Source organism: Brachyhypopomus gauderio, chromosome 13 (assembly GCF_052324685.1).
Source record: "Brachyhypopomus gauderio isolate BG-103 chromosome 13, BGAUD_0.2, whole genome shotgun sequence".
Taxonomy (NCBI): Eukaryota; Metazoa; Chordata; class Actinopteri; order Gymnotiformes; family Hypopomidae; genus Brachyhypopomus; species Brachyhypopomus gauderio.
The window spans coordinates 21,476,978-21,497,231 of record NC_135223.1 but is presented as its reverse complement, the minus strand read 5'-3'; the positions used below and the strand labels follow the sequence as shown (position 1 = coordinate 21,497,231).

Sequence of the window (20,254 nt, the reverse complement as noted above, 5' to 3'; positions counted from 1 at the left end):
GTTCTCCTCCGCAACACTAGGTGGCGCCGTCCACCCTCGACTCGTCCGAGCGCTCACGGCGAAGTCAACGAAGAGCGAGGGCGCTGAAATCGTGAGTTCTCCCCGGGAGGCGCAGGCTGAGGTAACCGCGGACGGGAGGTGTGTAGTCCCTGCGTGCTTGGAGGAACCGTCACACATCATTTATCGTCCAGTTCTGAAGGTGAGGCCCTAACGAAGCATACAAACTATTATCAACTAAAGTGGTGATGTTTGAGGGTTTTTTTGTCTTTCTGGATTTTTGTTTCCTCGACTTAGGGGTTTGGGGACGTAGCTAGCACGGCTAACGTTAGCTAGCGTGGCTACGGGATGGGGGGACTCAGGACCGAGTTATCCCGGCGATAGTGGGGTAAAAACGGCGGTGTGTGTCGGTGAGCCTCGCTGAAACACGCCAGCACGTCCGGGGCGACAGCTGCGCTCAATCAACGGCGCAGCTGAACTTCAACGTGCCACCTGCCGCATAACTTCGACTCGACTAACTTTTTTTCCCCCTTTTGTAAGGTTAAATAACCAGGACCTAAAGCGGAACAAAGTCCGTCCTGACGTGAAAGTCGACTAACTTACGAGCGAGAGAGGTTAACGAGCTGGTTGTGTTGGGTTAGCTAACGTAGAATCGTTTTAACTAGCGGCCGGCGCGAGCGGTCGCTACGCAGCGGCACGCGCGCTGTGGAAGGCCACGCGCGCGCGTCCTGTGATGTATAAATAAGGCGACTTTGGTGAGTGTGGGGAATAGTTTGGGTTTTCTCCGGTCAAATGACATCTTGTAATCGTGTGCGGTAGGTCAACTTGTTGAAACGTACGGAGTCGTTCCCAAATGTGCTTTTAAAAGGCTTGATAGCTGCACAGCGTTGCCATGTGACATATATGTATATAAAAGTTTACAATCTATTGTTTTATTTAAATGTATGTGCCGAGTGTAACACTGCCAAGTGAAGTTGCATTGGTGATGAGTGAGTTTTTTGTGTAATTGTGGAATTTACAGCCGAGATTGTTAGTTTAGTTCATGTATGTTGATTAAATCCTTTTAGGATTTTGAGCTGCAATGCCTGCAAAAAAAGCTGCAAAGAGACAAAAAGAAAGTGAGACGAACAACTCTGCGTCTCTGAAAAAACTGAAAGGTAATGGCCGACATACTGCAGATTCTCGTCAATGTACAGTAGTTCTCATTTGAGAACTAGCATATCAAAATCATTGTGTGTGTGTGGTGTGTGTGTGTGTGTGAATGCAGTGTCCCACAAGAGTCATGGGCAAGAGAAGGGAATGGTGCTGGTTGTTGGCCAGGGGGACGTGGGTCAGCTTGGTCTTGGAGAAGACGTGTTGGAGAGGAAGAAACCTGCCCTGGTGACCCTCCCAGAGGGTATTGTACAGGTGGTGGCTGGGGGCATGCACACCGTGTGTCTCAGTGACACCGGAAATGTAAGTGCATTTTTTTTCCTGTTTGCTTTTGCTGCCTAATGTTCAACCTAGTGCATGGAGTTTTGTTATTCACTATTCAGATTCAGGTTGTAACTAGTCTTGTCATTGATTTGATTATAATCGCACACACCCAGTCACTTAGTCCCCCAGTAGACAAATTCACCAGATCAGAGTAGATAACGTCGATTGTAGTTATGCAGGTTTGACATTGCGATCTATCTTGTGTTTTAAAAAAGTCGTTCATATCTTCATGGACTCCTGTTGCTTTATTGTTCCGTGTTGCAGATTTACACATTTGGCTGTAACGACGAGGGCGCTCTGGGCAGGAATACAACAGAGGAAGGCTCTGAGATGGTGCCAGGGAAGGTGGAGCTGGCAGAAAAGGTGGTGCAGGTGTCTGCCGGGGACAGCCACACTGCTGCACTTACAGAGGAGGGGGCAGTGTTTGTCTGGGGCTCCTTCAGGGTGAGCATCATAATTTGTGTATTTTGCTTAAAATCTAAATGTATGATTTACATATTAATACATCTATACCTGCAATCATGGATATATTTCTTAACGTATTTATACCCGTGAACACACAACATGAAAAACGTTTCTTCCTTTGCAGGATAACAGTGGTGTCATTGGCCTTATTGAGCCTATGAAAAAATGTAGCCTGCCTGTCAAAATCCACATAGAAAAGCCTGTGATAAAAATTTCTTCAGGTGAGATTTCTGCTTGTTGTCACATGGATGCCGTCACGAGGCTCATGTGACTAATGAAAACGTCTTGCTGCTCTGCAATAAAGGCAGTGACCACCTGGTGATGCTGACACTGAACGGAGATCTCTACACCTCGGGCTGTGGGGAGCAGGGCCAGCTGGGCAGAGTACCGGAGTGCTTCGCCAACCGCGGCGGCAGGAAGGGGTTAAGTATGTGTTCGCCAGATTTGACGACTGCGTGAGATGTGTGGAGCACTAGAGTCTGGGGGACCGTCCCTCTCGGAGCTGCTTGAGCTTTAGTCTTGGTCCTTGCAGTGAGGCTGCTGGAACCTCAGATGGTGGTGGTCAGGCCTCGGGGGAAGGTCCACTTCTCCGACGTGTTCTGCGGGGCGTACTTCACCTTCGCCATATCTCAAGATGGCCACATCTATGGCTTTGGTCTTTCCAACTATCACCAGCTGGGTGAGTGGTGACTTTAAAGAAAGATTGGGTTAAAAGTGGAAACGCGACGGGATCCACTGATGTTAAAGTACAATTGAGAAACACGTTTATATCGGAATTATACTTTGCGTTAGAACAATGTTGGACAACACAGACCATGCGTTGCTGCCATGCGTCGCTGCCATGCGTCGCTGCCGTTTCTGTTCCTTAAAACAAACTGATTTTGGCAAGCAGAAATACCATAGAACCATATATATGATATCTAAGTAGTGTTTCTGTATTTCCATACTGTTCATTTTGTAGGTACCCAAGGTACAAACCCATGCTTTATTCCACTAAAGCTCACTGCCTTCAAGAACACCACCACCACCTGGGTTGGCTTTTCTGGAGGACAGCACCACACACTCTGCTTGGATTCGGAAGGTAATTGCAAATCTTTGCAGTTCAGAATGTGCATAGTGTTGAGAGGTTGTTTGTATATTGCTGTGTGGTGTGAGACTTGAAATTTCATAACCCCCCTTTCTTAGTGTTTCATGTTGTACCACAATTGAACAAATGGTTAAAACAGTAAGTATTACTGAATGAAAAGATATCATTATGCCTTACATTTAATAACTAATGGCACCTGCTTTGTCAATAACCTCAACAAAGTACTTTGTGGATGCTCTCATGTCCTGTGAAGTGGTTAGGTGTCATTTTCTATAAACTTAAAAGCATTAGTTTCATGTCTATTTTTGTGATGTCTTGCTTGAACAGTTTTCAGATCACACCACTGCATTTCAGTGGGTTTGAGATCAACAGTCTGATCTGGCCTTTGTAAAATGTGGGATTTAAACCTTTTGAAGAAATCACTCCTGTTCACCATTGTTGCATGACACTACCTAGACGAATCCTGGGGTATTACTCTACGGTTGTGTGCTGGTTTAAGGCCTTGATGCCTTCAGTCATCTGCACAATGACCCCTCCTAGGAACAGCAGGAACATCACATTATTTACCTTTCATTCCCCCAATATATAACCTGTCTGCAATTATGTAGGCTCAGAAAATGTATGTGCCCATTACAATATTACAATTACTTTTCTGTGATTCTCCACATTCTTCTGAGGTCACCTGAGTGGATTTGGAACTAACCAATTAACTCCCAGGGTTGTCCAAGACTTTGACACTCATTTTCAGTCAGTATTTTTAATGTATATCAAAGGTCTAGCAAGGTAGAATGTTTATACACATTCCTGTCTATTCATCAGCACTATTCATTGGTTTGAGCAGCATTCATGGTGCAGTATCTACATTACTAACATGAGGCCATCACCCTCAGGACAGGTCTACAGTCTAGGCCGTGCTGAGTATGGGCGTCTGGGCCTGGGAGAGGGAGTCGTAGAGAAGAGTGAACCCACGCCAGTCACAGGGCTCAGCAGCGCCTCCCTGGTGGCCTGCGGTGCGTCTGTGAGCTACGCCGTCACAAAACAAGGTGAGCGGACCTAAATAGTTTTCCTGTTCTTGTGTGTTTGTTTTTTAACCTGGATAGAGCAGCGACGGGACCATTTTTCTGTCTCGAGACGCTACGTTCCCGTTTGCCTCACGTGACGTCTCAGGAGGCAGGCTGTCCTCCACGTCTGGGTTTCCTGCTGTTCTATTCAGACATAACTAAAATTGGAAGAATCTTTCCGTGTCTATACTCTGTGCTCAGTTTGATCTCATTGTATTACTGAGAAATAAGTATGCAGCTTGAAACAACTAATACTCTTATTTTTTCAGTAATAATATGATATCTAAAATACATACTGTAGACAGACCGCTGCTTTCTGTACACAGATTTTGTTCAAACCTTTCAATATTTTGTGGTGAATGTCCGCATTGGTGTTCATATGCTACAGGTGCTGCGTTTGCTTGGGGTATGGGCACCAACTTGCAGCTGGGCACTGGGGAGGAGGAAGATTTATGGAGTCCAGTGGAGATGGCAGGCAAGCAACTGGAGAACAGAGTAGTTCTCTCGGCTTCCAGCGGGGGGCAGCACACAGTCTTGCTGGTCAAAGACAAGCAAGAGAGCTGATGTTAAACGAAAATGCATAGGAGTTCAGCTGCACTACTGTGTCGGTGGTAACTGTAAAATCATATCTTGATCTGGGGTAGGGGGAAACTGGAGGTGCCAAGTCCTCCTGTACTGAACAAAGCCAGCCAGATGTTCGAGATGGGTGGGTCTCGTCTAATTAAACCTTTCTTCCAGTTTGTGGAGAATTCAAAAGTTCGCTGGATATGTTCCAGTAGATCATGATCAAAGAGACTATTTTTTTAAAACTAGTTTTTGCTTCTTCCTTTTTTCTTAATTCTTTTTAAGAAGAATCACAAGTGTTAATTGTGGGGATTGCAAGTTGAGTGAGCATATGCATGTGTGTACTCTGGTGTGGTTTAATAGTTTGAGCTCTTTTAGAAAGTTCCCTTAGATGGAATTTTAAAGTTTGCGGTTTGGTCAGAGCAATAAGTGTGTGATGGCTACAGCTGTTGTGTTATTTACAGAAAATACTTATTCGTATTCCTGTAAATGGCATTATGAAGCTGTGTTCCATAAAATGCAAATACAAATGGTTGATTTAATCCGAGATGTGCTGGCCATGTGGGAGGGGTAATAAAAGTTTTTAAGTATTTCCAGAGTTCTGATTTTTCACTGCTAACAAGATAACTGCCATTACAAATGCATTGCTGAGCCTGAAATTACACATTTGTACACTCTGTGGGAATTGAGTTTGCCTTTGAGAAAGATCAGCCATGAGCTTAAGGGCTTAATCTAATCCAGTTAAAGAACTGCTAAATAATTTTAGAGCCAATCACTTGTTAATTTTCTTAAGTGACTCAAGATGCCCATATAATGACTGCAGTGCCTAGGAAACTGTTGCATTTTTCTCAAAATGTATCCCAAGTCTGCTGATGCTCTTGTAATGATGGCAAATCAATCATTTAATCTTGAACAAGATAAGTACCAGCATTTTTCAGATTATGAAAATTATCATATTATATGGGGGAAACTGTTGAGGTTGTATAGCACAGCACAAATATTCAAGTGTCGAAAAAAATTTTTTTGGAGTGGGTTAAGTATATTGGTCTGTCTGGAAAGAGCATTCTCGAGCCTAAGGAGTAAGTGAAAATATCTTCATTGGCATAAACTAATGTGATGTGTTGAGTCTTTCAGTATTACAGTGGTCTTAAAATTATTAAATAACTAAGACGCAAGGATCGAAGTCTGGTTTTACGGGGGGGGGGTTCATTATATTCCACAGGACCACAGTGAGAGGTGCAAATCCTCTTATTTGAAAGAATAGTCCTAGACCCATTCTGAAATGCTAAAGGTCTCTTGTGAGTACCTAACGGACCACTCACATTTCATCCTCTTATTTTTGTTTCATCAACCCCCCCCCCCTTCACATTTTAATAGGATAGCACTTATTCTGACCTTATTCTGTCCCTTGCTTTTGTTATTCATGTTTACCTGAGTATAGATCCAGTAGAAAGTAGACACCCCCCCCCCCCCCAATTTATTTTGCCTGAAATGTGGTCGCATCTTCATTTGTGTCCTAAAAAATAGAGACACTAATATCACTCCTTTGTTTAGCAACATAATTCAACATTTAAATTCTATATTGGATCCTTTCATTTAAAGGTGTAATTGAAGATGGGTGTGTGAATAAATCAGACTGTCAAATTTGACTTTAGCAGGACATCCCATGTTGCAACATCAGTCTTGGTCTTCGCTACCAAGGTGTTCACCACAAACATGTGTAGAGCACACACAGAGTGAAAACAGCTCTATATGTTTCTTAATGCCAAATAAATTATATTCATATGTGGTATGTCCCAACTGCTTAGTATTTACTAATAACTTTTTTTTACTGTACTGCATACTGTATTCTATATAAGAGTGTATTCTAAAATTGAGTGTATACTTGGAACTGGTACATTTGTACTGATTTTAGTTTTTTTGTACAGTAAAGCTGGTATGGGGCTTTAGGTTTTTCCTTTTTTCATGCTTGGATTGTTCAGAAACTGTTTGCACTCATTTATTCAGATTGCCCCTACATTTATTTATACAATGTAGATACATTTGACCTTTGTGCCAGTATACATCCATTTAAAAAGCTTACTCACAGTCTGTAAAAGGATAATGTACATTTTCCATAGTAGTAATACACATCAGAACAAAAATGCCAGCATCATAAATGCCACAAACTACAGTTCGCTTGTACTTTCAGTTTTTGTTGTAGATTTAAAAAATGAGTTAGGGTTAGAATGAAGCAATATACTGAACTTTCTGGTTGCTTCTAGAAGCTTACTGGACATAGTATCACAAAGCAGAGCATTACAAGAAGGAAAACCATAAGACCACGCAGCAGTGTACCAACGCACCTGAAGACTACTGGTCCCCAGTGAAGCCTAAATCCCTCCGGTTCACTTTATCATTTAATTCTTCATAAGAAAGTAAATACACATTAAAATACATGTCAATATCCAAGGATATTTTGCCACACAATACAAGTACTTTCTGTAATAGACTGAAAGCTGACTTGCATCCATTTTTTTTTACGTTTTTCTCTCTGATACTTCTGTCGTTTTAATATTTACAAAATTTGCTTCACAGACATATGGCCATATGAAAAGGTGTATTACAGTAACTGAAGTGGCCCATGGATAGGTCTTAATGTGAACACATGTTTTTAAAAACAAACTATGCTATATTTGAATTTTACAATTTTATGTATAAGGACATAAAACCATGTGGTCTTTCCACTATTTCCTTAACAAAAAGGCTGAAATGCAGAAGTTGTGTGTGAAAACCTAAGTACACCCCATGAATCAATAGCTCGCACAACCAGTTGACCAGTAATAGAAATTGTAACCTCTACTACTCTCTTTAATTAATATAGGAATCTAAATAAAACTTATTTTTCTGGGGAATCTAAACTACATATGCTGGATTATTTTTGGATTCTTGGAATAAACACATTTATTCCAAACTGGTGTGCTTTGGACAGTGTTCTGTTGCATGTCCTGATTTTGCTTTAGCAGACAGATAATACAGCCTCACATTTGACTCTAGAATACTTTGAGATACAGAGGAGCTCATGGTCAGCTGACTGACTACCAGGTCCTGTAGGTCCTGTAGCTATAAAACGAACCCAAATCATCACCTTTCTACCACCAGGCTTGACGGTTGGTATGAGGTGTTTGTGATTATAAGCCATGTTAATTTTGGCCAATTCGGCACTGATATATGCTGCAATGTGAATTAAACATCTCCAATTGGACCTCATCTGTCTAAAACAAATTGTTTCAGAAGTGTTGTGGTTTGTTCAGACGCAACTTTGCAAGCTTAAATTGTGCAGTGTTCTTTTAACATAGGCTTTCTAATGGCAAACCATTCAAGCCATATGTATTCACTCATGAGCTTGAACATTGTGTGCTGAGGCCTGTAAACTTTTTTGCAATTTCTCTGAGCATTGCACGGGTTAAAATTGGATTCTCAGTTTGATGGGCAGCAACAATCGCTTCTCCAAGATTACTGGTGATGACTTTCTTCCTTGTGTCAATGGATGAATGAGTTTATATAGGAACCCAATGTCAGTTTGCAATTAACACACACAACTTTTACATTCAGTCATACACCAGTGAGAAGCAACAGTGAGTTGCATACAGTTTACACTCAGCTAGAAACATCAGTGCTTGGGGGGACTGAATCAGGTACAAGGAGGACAACATCCACCACTGGGTATGCAGAGACAAACCAAGACAATTTAGTAGGATCGCCAATTTACCTAACCTCCGTGTTTTGGACTATGGGAAGAAGGCTGAAACCCCAGAAGGAACCCATGGAACATGTAATCTCCCCACAGACATGGACACAAACCCAAGACCCTAGCGCTGAACAGCAAACATGCTACTAACACATACCTGAATGATCCAGACTAGCAATCTTGCCAAATCCTCTGAATACATATGAATATATATATATATATATATATATATATATATATATATATATATATATATATATATATATATATAATATTGTTTTGAATCAGTTCAGTCTCTCTGGACCAATTCAGTGCAGCAATTGCCTATGATTTTACAATGAAGCACAGTGCCTGGTTCTCCGTGTAATGCCCAGTAGTGGATGTTGAGGATGTTGTCCCAGAATATAAGTATACAGGTGTTCAGGTGTTTCACTTGCTTATGTACTCCTAATCCCCTGGAAAGGCACTCACAGCAACACTGCCGGCATAAACAACTTGCACACTTTGGTGGTATAAAATACTTATAGAGAATGATTGATGCTTTTCTTTGATCTCTGCAGAAAATTACTACATATTTTCACATTTTAAGGAACCAGCAAAACTATACAAATATAGCAGACATTGTGATACACACTATGAAACCGAACAACTATTAATTACTAGTATACATGTAATACATTTCACATTTTCAATAAATACTGCAGTATTTAAATACTAGATATACATTGCATTTAATACTTTTATACATACTGAGAATTGATGCTGTGGTGTGGACACTAAAACATCTATTTTACATTCTATTTGTACATTATTCAAAACTTGAAATAAAACATTAAACATGAGGGTCGGGGATTAGCTCTTACTGCATGATCTAATGATGCAGTGATAAAGTTAGTAGTGCTCTTCACAAAAAAATGTAATGTAAAGTTTCATTTTCCTTCTGTTATAATATTGGTCTGCTTGTATATGTCAATAAAACTCCAGGGATAATGATCTGTACATTTAGAAAACATAAGTGACAACCTGCTAGTTAGACCTGCTTTGGTACAACTGAAAGTGACAACGTGTCAGCAAGACTGTCCCCAGACAGTGAATGGCTTTACCGGCGGTTGCCACAGACAAATTACTCTGTACTTCTCCTTCCTGACTGATTCCTCTGGACTGTAGAGTCAACATAATGACCTCCAGCAGGCTTCTAGTGGGCATGTTTCTGACCAAACATCCTCATGTGGGACCTATGCTCACAGCTCAGCAGTGTGTAGTTTTGACAAGCAATCAACAGATAACACCAGGACTGGCACCCCAGTTCGCACTGAGCAGATATGACAGAAGAGTCTGTAGACGCCATGTTGAATGTTATGCTGCCTGCAACATCACCCAGCATGACTTTGGGGGACTGCATACAGTCATATGGGGTCCATACACACTACTGAGTTACATTATGAGTTGACATGATGACATTTTCTACAATTGGTTCAGTCTGTAATTACATTTTTTTACATTGATTTTCAGTGTGGTTTTGATTCTCGTTTCTATTCCCAATTGTTACATCATTTTGTTATCAATGAAGTACACAATTTGTGTCAGTCAATATTTTAATATTGAATTTTTTTTTCATTCAGATCCGATGTGTGATTTTTTGTTCTTTTTTGAGCAGCATGTGTATCCTATGGCAGCGCCATGTTTATAGTTACTAAGCATTTCAATACAACTCATTCCACTCTCACTGTTGTGGAGTTTGAAGCTTCGAGTTATGAGCTTGAGGTAAGACATCTGTCAGAAATAACTGAAATGCTTGAACCCAATAATTAGCAGAGGTGACCACATACTTATGGCCATGTAGTGTTTATATGTTTGTGTGTGTGTCTGTGGGTGTGTAAGACTTACATCTGTGGGTGTGTATTTCAGCATGAGGAATCAGAACTCTGTGGTTGAGATTTGAGTGTCCTCAGACTGTTGGTCCTGCATGGTCCTCCTTTGTCCTCCTGGGGGCACTCGGTTCACATCTAGTCATGTAGACTTATTCATGGACTCTGTTGCACCACATACTGAAGTGGGTTCTCGGGTGGCATTACATGCCTGGGAAAACTTTTGCTCCCCTTGAGAGCGGAAGGGCAGGCAGACCTCTCTGAAACACCTTTTGAAGTTCTCGTCAAGGAATGCATAGAGCAGTGGGTTTAGGCTGCTGTTCAAGTACCCCAGAGCAATGCAGAAATGCCAGCTGACAATGACAAGTGGGTTTTTCTGGTTTATCTCCACCAAGATCTTGATAATGATAAATAAATGAATGGGTGTCCAACAAATGATGAAGGCTGCCACCACCACCAGCACCATACGAGTAATACGTCGCAGGTTCCTGTCCTTCTCTTTGGAGCCAGAGAGCAGACGAACGCTTTTCAGACGCACGATCATTAGCCCATAGCAGACTGTGATGACCAGAACAGGAACCACAAAGGCAAAGATGAAGACACAAATCTTGGTTGCCATTTCATAATACCAGTGCGGGTCAGGATATATCACCTTGCAGATGGTTTTACCTAAGAGGACAGATGGAAAGTTCTGCAATGGGTCTGCAACATTAAACATTGAACTTTTCATAGCCCTAATAGGAAAATAAAAGTGAGATTTGTTGATAATTGGATTACTTTTAAGGGTGAGTCAGCTAAAGATAGGCCATATGTGAATTCCTAAACCAAATGTTCTAACACTTAATCTTATTGCAACATATCTTCTGGCCTAACAAACATTTTGGCAGATCAATACTGCTGGTATAAAATTGCTTTACCAGAGAAAATTCTGAAAGGACTTACCGTCTGTTTCAATGGTCGTTGACATGACCATGATAGGAATGCCGATCGCAGATGACAGCATCCAAATGCAGACATTGATGATCTTTGCTTTGACGGGTGTTCGGAAATCAAGTGCCCTCACCGGATGGCACACAGCGACGTAGCGGTCTACACTCATCATCGTCAGGGTGAAGATGCTGGTGAACATGTTGTAGTAGTCAGTAGCTAGAACCACTTTACACAGTAGCTCCCCAAAAGGCCAGGTACTCATCAGATACGTGGCACCCTGGAACGGCAACGTGCTGGTAGACAAAGCATCCGCCAAAGCCAAGTTAAAGATGTAAATGTTGGTTGCCGTCTTCATCTTTGTATACCTGTTGAAGTACCATGACATGATTGCTGTGAGAAAAACATTTTGCAAATTATAGTTTAATACTATTTTAAATTTTTAAACGATGGCTGCAGAAAAAAAAAACATTAACATTAAGCTTTAAAATAATGAAGGGAAGTGAATCTGAATCTGAATTCCAATGAAAAAGCCTCCAGTTCCATTTCAGATTTTCGTTCACAAACCACTTTATTAAAACACCAACCTTGTATCCAGAATCACCCTTTGTTTGAGCTACACCTATTTCAATTTTATATATTTGAGCCCATATGTTGCCAATGACCTTTTTGTGAACCATCTTCTACTAAAGGTTTTTGGCTAGTGGACCACTACATTTCATACAGAATTCATCATTATGTTATTTAATACAAAATGTAATTTTACCTTATATTATAAGCAATGCAGTTTTAATTATATTTCACAAGGAATTCAGTTTAATCACATTCATAAGGAATTCAGTTTAATTTAATAAGGAATGTATAATCATCTTCAATGAAAGAATGCATGCTATTGATAAGCTTGATGCATTTTTTATTCTAATACTTTGACCATCTTCATGCGTTTGTATTTGCAGTGTATCTACAAACCGTATTCCAAAAAAGTTGGGACACTAAACAAATAGTGAATAAAAACTGAATGCAATAATGTGGAGATGACAAATCTCAATATTTTATTCGTAATAGAACATAGATGACAGATCAAAAGTTTAATCTGAGTAAATGTAACATTAAAAAAAATATGTTGATTCAAAATGTCACAGTGTCAACAAACCAGGGGTGGAAAGTAACTAATTACATTTACTCACATTACTGTAATTGAGTATTTTTTATGAGTAAGTTTTTGAAATACGTAATTTTTACTTTTACTTGAGTACATTTTGACCCAAGTAGTTTTACTTCACTACATTTGAACGGCCTCAAATTACTGAGTAAAAAAATATTGATGGTGAAAAATTAAATGTGGGCAGAAATTTAAACTTCGAGTCCCAGAACTGAAGGCCAATTGCATGGCCTTGCCTTGCGCGTGCCCTTTCCATTGTCTCATAATCAGGTCGTAATCTGGTGCACTTTTTTTCCCAAAAGGATGAGATTGTTCTATCTTTAAATCTTCTATCTATCAGGTTCTGTGGGATCCTGTGGACATTTTATTGTGAAAAGTGGAATCCTGTGGGCACTGTATTTTGAATAGTTGGATCCTGTGAGGGTTTTAAATAGTGGATTCCTGTGCGCATTTTGTTTTATTTTGAGATGTGGGATCCTGTGGTCATTTTATACTTTATTTTGAGTTGTGGCAACCTGTGGGCAGTTTATTGTGAATAGTGGGATCTGGTGGGCACTGTATTTTGAATAGTTGGATCCTGTGAGCACTTACTTTTAAATTGTGGGATCCTGTGGGCATTTTATTGTGAGTAGTGGAATCCTGTTGCATTTTAGTTTAATTTGTGGCATCTTGTGGGCACTTAATTTTGTGTGCATTTTGTTTTTTGAATAATTTGTCATTTAAATTTCTTTATTCTTATCATAGTGTTGTCCGTTGGACAATAGGACTGAAAATTGTTTGCACTTTATGGTACAGGTTGTGACTGTCCTTGTGCTGTGAGGAAGTATGTTCCTGAGCCCAGCTGATCTTTTTGCAAGTGTGGATGTGCACTTAAATACAAAATCGATTAAAACAACTTGTGCAGAATTTGGTTCATGATTCATCCATGCATTAAATAACTGAAAGCAACTAAGTAACTTTTACTCAAATTACATTTTAAATGAAGTAATTTTGTACTTTTACTCGAGTAAATTTTGAGATGGGTAATTTTACTTTTTCTCTGAGTAGATTTTAGGACATGCCCCCCTCCACTTTTTCAAAAGCCGGTTTTGGTCCCCCCCAGTTTTTACGGTCAAAACCAAATATTTAAATAGCGACGAATCCATGTCCCCCCCACTTTTGAAATCAAAATTACGTCCATGGCATCAGGCATGAGAGTGGCATAATTCCCACTTCATGTGAGACCAAAAATTATTATTTGTTAAATTTTCATTCTTGGTGACTAATTGCTGGCCAATATATTTAATGGGAAGGGACCTGATGTGTAAATTAGGAACAATTATAATCAGTGGCCCAAATGTACTTGTATGTGCTCTCTGTTTAGGAGTGGTGGCTGTGTGGCAATGAGTGACAAAATAAGTCAAAAGCTCATTGAAAAATCATTGCAAGTTACTGACCCCATGCAAGCAGACTTTATGTCTGCCTCTGCTCTTCACTTCACAGTCAGATCAGGGTTTTGAGGAAATGTAGTTTAAACAATGCTAGAGTGCTAATTCTGGAGTGGCTGCTTAGGAAAGGAGGTAGATGTGCAGTGGAGGTTGACCTTAGCAGGTCAGGAAGTACTTGTTCATTATGGAAGGACGATCACATGTCTCACTTGCTAAAGCTGTGAATGATGATTGGCAAGGATGAGGTGAAACAGGTGAGATCGGCAGGAAATTGGGTGAAAACTCAAGCACAAAAAGTTGAAAATCATCCAGAATTTGATACTTGTAGTGCAACCCTGAATTTGGAATTCAGCTCCACCCAGAGTGGAGAGGGGAGTGGAGCTGGTCACACATTTGCCAAATCCCTTGGCCTTCTTTATTAAGGAAACAATAAGGGAAGAGGAACTTGAAGTTCCTGATACATTGTGGGCAAAAGGCACATGTGATGTGGGTCTAATAAAAAAAATCTGTCCTCCAGTGCAGATTATTCCAAAATCTGACTACAGGTCACGCAAAAACTCAAGCCTGAGGCTGTGAAAGGTATTACTCCAGTGTTCAAGGCACTGAGGAAAGCAGGAATGATTGCTCCCTGCAAAAATGTCATCTGTGCGATCTCCGATCATTCCAGGTGTAAAGAGCAGCAAGTGACCCTGAGGACTGGAGGTTTCTGCAGGACCTGACGTCAGTTAACAGGGCAATCATGGCAAGGGTCCCACAAGTTCTGAATCCATACACCATCCTCTCTCAAATCTCAAAGTTGTTCTCTGTTGTGGATCAGGGTAATGCATTTTTTTAAGCATTCCCATAAACCCAGTTTTGGTTTGCATTCGAGTTTCAGGGAACGCCATAATACTTCTTCATGTACTGTGTCAAGGGTATTGGGAGTCACCCACCATTTATAATGATGTGTTGAGAAGTGGTCTACAGGCTTTGTTTTGTTGCAGTACACTAGTAATTGTTTTCTTGCAGTCCTAAGAACACTGCAGATGAGATGTGATTAAATTGCTTAAACACCATAACATAAGGCAATACATTGGATGCAAGTAGAATTCAGGCCATGCAAAAAATTCCAAAGTCACAAACAGTTAATGTAATTGCTGGGAAAGTGCTCATATTGCAGAACATATATTTGAACATGCGTACAGTGAGGAAAATAAGTATTTGAACGGCCTGTGACTTTGCAAGTTCTCCCACTTAGAAATCCTTAAGGGGTCTGAAATTTTCATCTTAGGTGCACGTCCACTGAGAGAGAGAATCTACAAAGAAACAAATGATTCCCAGACATTTTGTGAAAAATGTGTGGTTTGTGCCATGAACAACATAAGGCAAGAGATGAAGGTACCACAAGGGATGAAAGTGCACACCCAATAGTGGAACCTTCAAATGTCCACCCTCGGGACTTCTCATTATGAGAATCCCATGCTGCCCTGACTGTATTCACTGCCAGCGACCCACTGGGCTTCCTACCTCTGCTGCGTCTACACTCACCTGCCTGCCTCTATCACACTAACGTGAAATGAAAGTGATTTTTAAGAATTAAGAACTAGAGCAAGACTATGACTATAATAATGAAAACAGCACTCTACCTAAACGTTTTATGGGCTTTGATTTTCAATTTGTCTCTATCTTTCAGAGCATGAATTAAATAAATGTCTATCTCCACTTAGACTCATAATGGTGTCTCAACTAGTGATATTGAGTGATATTGACACATGCTTGTCAGGCAGTTTGCACCATAGATTTATTAGATAATACCATCTAGTGTTTTTTAATCTTTTAATTGAGGAATCTTAGACATGCATGTTTTTTTGCAATAACAGTAACTACATTTTTTTTTTACATTTGTTTAATTATACTGAAATGTTCCATCTGCAAAATTCTACTTCTGCATAGAGTAAATACCACCTGTAAAAACATTCTGTATTTGGTAAAGACATAGTTTAAATAATTGTAGCATGTGTCTTTTTTGAGTGTTAACTTTGCAATAGCAATACTTTTTCTCTTTCTGAGAAAAGTTCAGCGAAGCTCATTCATTCAGTTTTCTCTTTTGCAAATCTTTTGTCTTACCTTTTGGTATTTTGTATTAAATGAGCTCTATTAAAATGTTGCCTTGAAAACATAAGTTTGAAATAATTGTGTTGGGTGTCAAGTGTCCTTCCAGGTGCAAATGTGATCACCACTGGGTCATTCAGCCTAATATACATGAAGACATGACAGTATAGCTTATCACTGTACACAAAAGGCTACATACAAAAAATTAATAGTCTGAAAGGTTTATAGTTGGTTATGGATAATAGAATGGATGATAGTAATCAATATTTAACATTACACAATTACAATAAGTAACGAACTTTATTAATTGAAAACACTTTTAATTATTAAATTACTGCATGCACTGTTTTGTACTGGGCTGTTTTCAATCTTATCCTTTCATTTACTGTAGGCTATTTCTTTATTTTTTGAGAACGATCACTTGTGTTTTAATGCTGTGATGGGGGACTCTCTCTCTTTCTCTCTCTCTCATCCTCTCCTATCCCACCTATCACTCTCTTGTTGTCACCCTGCCTTTATTCTTCTCTGAGAAGAATTTTATATCTAAATCCCTAAGGACAAATTAAAGCTTTAATAAACGATGTAGTGTGCGTTCGCGTGTGTGTAAGGACAAAAGCGCCGTTAACGGACGTTTCTAGCAGCTTGGGACCTCATCATGTAGTGTACACACTAACGAGTATATTCCTATAGCTTACATTGACCGTTTTGTTAAACGCATATAAACAGCGCTCTACAACTGACGCACTTGAAACGCCACTTTTACCTTGTAAAGCAATTTACAAAGGCATTTGAACGACTAAGTACTGCGGTCACTAAATGTATTCCTACCCTTCTTACCTGACAACACCATACATAACAAGGACATTTCCAAGCAGTCCCACCACGCAGATGAGAGAATAAACCGCAGTTATGGAGATGGCGATCATCATAGCAGCGCTTCCACTCATATGTGGTTCCACTTCGCTCTTGTTGTTTGATGCTTCTAGCGAAAAGTTACTGTTATAGGGCATCACCGTATAAAGGTCACCAAAACCGCTCTCGGATACTGTTGGTGAAAGATCCATTGTTCGCTACCTTCTCCTCTTCCAAAAAAATTAACTTATTATTATTTTTGTTGTATGGAAAAAACTTTATTTTTCCAGTGTTGTCGATGGGTGTTGAGGAAATGCTAGCCGTCTGTGGACGCATCCGAGTTCAACAGCAGGTGCTTCTCTACAGAACGGGGTGTGTAGGCTGTGGTGGGTTTATATGCGCTCCGTGAAGAACGGTCCTGGTACCACACGAGGATACTCCACGCCTTTTACGTCCGGCGTCTCCTCCTATTTTTGCTCACTAAAACAATGTTATACCACAGTAACACGTGCGACTCTATCTTCTGAAAAGAAAGAAATATATATATATATATATATATATATATATATATATATATATATATATATATATATATATATATATATATATATATATATATATATATCTCCATGCAATATTCATTTATATTTCACAGAAAATGTGTATTTTCTGTGAAATATAGATTAAATAATGAATATTGCATTAGTTTCCATTTATCATTGTATGAAAGTAAATCAATATACTTAACAATTTGTCATATTGCATTATTTTTAAACCAAAAGATTTAAAACAAAAGGCAGCATTAGCTGAAGAATAATCAGTTATTTGCTCTGCCTAGTCACACCATGACTAAAAATATATACATATAAATTTAATATATACAGTGCCTTAAATATAAATCCAGGCATCTAATGTTGTTGCATTTCTGATTACATACAGTAGCTAATCAGTTTCAAATTACACATTTGGGAAACAATGATGTAATAAAAGTGTTATCCTATAATGTGAGACTGATGTTTAAAATCACGTCCCACTGGTGTCATGGTAATGTAACTGGAAAGGCCTGGGGAAACAGAGGTCTAATTAATTATTAAATAGGAATATGTGTGGATAAGTGGTAAATCTTTAATGGAAGATTTTCCTGTTAGAACCTGGACCTCCCCTACCCAACACATTACCGATACAGAGACATGTTTCTTTTTCAAGGTAAAGAAAATATTAATTCAAAGCAGCCGTGTTAACGCTTTCAATTTACTCTCAATTGGTAAGATTTTATGCCTAAATAGAACACCCTCTGCTCTGTGGCCGTGATCACTTGATGCTTTAAGCGACTGTGTTGTCCTGCAGTCAGAGCCGGAGTGGCTAATCGGGAGATTCGGGAGGATTCCCGATGGGCCGGCTCATGTCAATCTCTAGTTTGGGCCGATTGGGAGGGAAAAATAATTTTGGTCCGGATTTGGGCATGAAACTCCCGGGCTGAAAAAGTGGCCCACTCCGGCCCTGCCTGCAGTGATCTCTTTCTCAGCAGTCTTAACCTCTATTACCTGTTCTTTAGTATACCCTGTACATCTGATCTTTGTCCGTAATTGCAAATCATGTGAAAATGCAGGGAAAATTATGAATTTGGGAGTAGTAAGCAATTTCTTAATGATTTTTAAATTCAGACATTTCACAATTGTGAATAGCTGTTTAAACATTTTGAATTCAGGAATTTCATTTATGGATTTAAGACCATAGTATACCCATAGTACACCCGACTGAGAACAATGGTACTGTGAGACATAACTTCTGTTGTGCACGGTGCTATTTAGGCACATCTTGCACCTGAATCTTTATAAATCAAAAGCCTTACAATCATTTGATGGCCTTTATAGTATTGCATAATGTTTTACTTTGCTGGTGGCGTATCAGACCTTTAGAGGGTTAAAGGTTCTATGTCACATGCACAAAGCAGGTCTGCAGGTGTTCAAAGGTAATGTGATGAAGATGCTCTTGCTGGTCTGAGGACCCATGTATAATAAGACATGGGTCTGACTTCATTATCGCTAATGTAAGAAACACAACAATCCATGAATACTATTAGCATCTAATCATTTCCTCCTGCTCTTCTTGGTAAAAGAGGTAATGAAGTCAGGCTTTTTGGTGCTCTACAGCAGAGAGACAAGTTCTCTACATTTATTTTGAAAGCCCTGTGGGTCATTGCATGGCATTTTGCTGATGGACACAATCTGCTATTATGTATATTAGGTCTATACGAGGATAGAACAAGATTTAACATTGAAAGGTCACAATGTTTTCAAAAGAAAGCACTTTGTAAGTAGCTGTAGCCCAATATTTAATTTCCTCTGTGAAAAGTAAATACTAATAAGCAACTTCTAATGCACTGAGAGCAGTGTTGCTGTTGGCTACATTGGCCATCACAATATTTCAGTGTTTCAAAGAGCTACATGAAATTATTAGAGTACCCATCCTCTAAATGGCTTTCAGCGAGAGTGAATACAGTGATGATGGCCATGGTTATCAGGTCTTACCATCCTGTTGATTTTAGCAAGACTGCAAAACAAAAAGTTTTCCTGTCACAGAAGGAAACATTCTGGAGGTTATAGGTCATCCTTAAAGTCACAACCTTACCTCTGCTTTCACGTTTCTGTATATTGTGTTATATCTGTTATGTATACTGCACTTTTATTTTCCAACGAGAATACATTATTTTAATCTGCCCTAAATGTTTTTTTTCTCCTCTGTTTCGATTAATTGAATTCCCCTGGAGAAGGCAATTCTTTCTGTACAGGCAGCACTAATGTTTCTGTGTGTGCCTTCCCCCAGGGTTCAGCTGTGGTGGTTGTATTATCCCAGGAGGGAGCGCAGCGTTGGATCCAGAGATGAATGCAGAGATCTGCCTGTGGGAGGTGATTAGCTCCCTGTTCTCCTGTTAGAACTCTGCTCCCAACATCCCAGACAACACACAGCCTTCCACTCGCGTTGTGACATGAGCGTGTCCGTGGGGACACTTCACTCTCGTTAACTTCTGTGGACGTAACTGTGTAAGTGGACTCACTCTAGCACTAAATCTTAGATTCCAGTCGAATGCTTTTAAGTGTGGACAGAAATGAGGACATTTAATTTGCATAGACTCTCTGGCGGTTGCAACAAGCAAATGGCTGTTACAAGACTGGCAAAGGCTGCAACAACAAAGGCTTGACCAGGCCTAACAGAACAGCAGGACAGGAAAGAGACATGGTGATTTTCGGTTGCCAGACCTCCTCACAACAGAGTCATTAATGCTCAAGAAGCAGCCTATTTGTATTAACAGGACACTCTCTCCACTCTAATAATGCACTCTGCTTGAGAGCTACAGACCAAATGGAGGAGTCATCATGGGTGTTCATTAGGCTTTACCGTGTCCTCGATTCACTTCACAAACCGACTCTCATCTGACTCCACTGAAATTTCCATGTTAGTTTTTATGAGCATGACTTTATTTCCATAGGTTATTGTTTTTAATGGGATGGTTGTTGGCTAATTTAGGTTATTAGCAACAGTAACA

At 39.8% G+C, this 20,254-nt stretch overlaps 2 protein-coding genes across 2 annotated transcripts; one reads left to right on the top strand and one right to left on the bottom strand.

Moving 5' to 3' along the window:
- The first annotated feature begins 42 nt into the window (after positions 1-42).
- On the top strand, positions 43-5,240 carry rcc1 (regulator of chromosome condensation 1). The gene is made up of 10 exons (XM_076971720.1): positions 43-199; positions 1,065-1,154; positions 1,265-1,452; positions 1,738-1,917; positions 2,063-2,159; positions 2,243-2,365; positions 2,471-2,617; positions 2,900-3,019; positions 3,916-4,068; positions 4,475-5,240. Exons 2-10 carry the CDS (start codon positions 1,079-1,081, stop codon positions 4,648-4,650), a joined length of 1,260 nt encoding a protein of 419 aa, XP_076827835.1. The 5' UTR covers positions 43-199; positions 1,065-1,078; the 3' UTR covers positions 4,651-5,240.
- Positions 5,241-8,744: 3,504 nt separating this feature from the next.
- oprd1b (opioid receptor, delta 1b) lies at positions 8,745-17,042 on the bottom strand. The gene is made up of 3 exons (XM_076971719.1): positions 16,693-17,042; positions 11,191-11,543; positions 8,745-10,917 (listed from the first exon to the last, which is right to left on the bottom strand). The coding sequence occupies exons 1-3, from the start codon at positions 16,917-16,919 to the stop codon at positions 10,391-10,393; spliced, it is 1,107 nt and encodes a 368-aa protein (XP_076827834.1). The 5' UTR covers positions 16,920-17,042; the 3' UTR covers positions 8,745-10,390.
- Between the last annotated feature and the right edge of the window lie 3,212 nt (positions 17,043-20,254).

What these genes read in the sequence shown, in the direction of transcription:
- rcc1 (XM_076971720.1), top strand. Translation starts at nt 1,079, where the DNA reads ATGCCTGCAAAAAAAGCTGCAAAGAGACAAAAAGAAAGTGAGACGAAC. An exon ending in GTCTCAGTGACACCGGAAAT is followed by an intron (nt 1,453 to 1,737) that starts GTAAGTGCATTT and finishes TCCGTGTTGCAG; the next exon opens with ATTTACACATTTGGCTGTAA. An exon ending in TTGTCTGGGGCTCCTTCAGG is followed by an intron (nt 1,918 to 2,062) that starts GTGAGCATCATA and finishes CTTCCTTTGCAG; the next exon opens with GATAACAGTGGTGTCATTGG.
- oprd1b (XM_076971719.1), bottom strand. Translation starts at nt 16,919, where the DNA reads ATGGATCTTTCACCAACAGTATCCGAGAGCGGTTTTGGTGACCTTTAT. An exon ending in GTTATGTATGGTGTTGTCAG is followed by an intron (nt 11,544 to 16,692) that starts GTAAGAAGGGTA and finishes GTACTTCAACAG; the next exon opens with GTATACAAAGATGAAGACGG. An exon ending in AACGACCATTGAAACAGACG is followed by an intron (nt 10,918 to 11,190) that starts GTAAGTCCTTTC and finishes CTGTCCTCTTAG; the next exon opens with GTAAAACCATCTGCAAGGTG.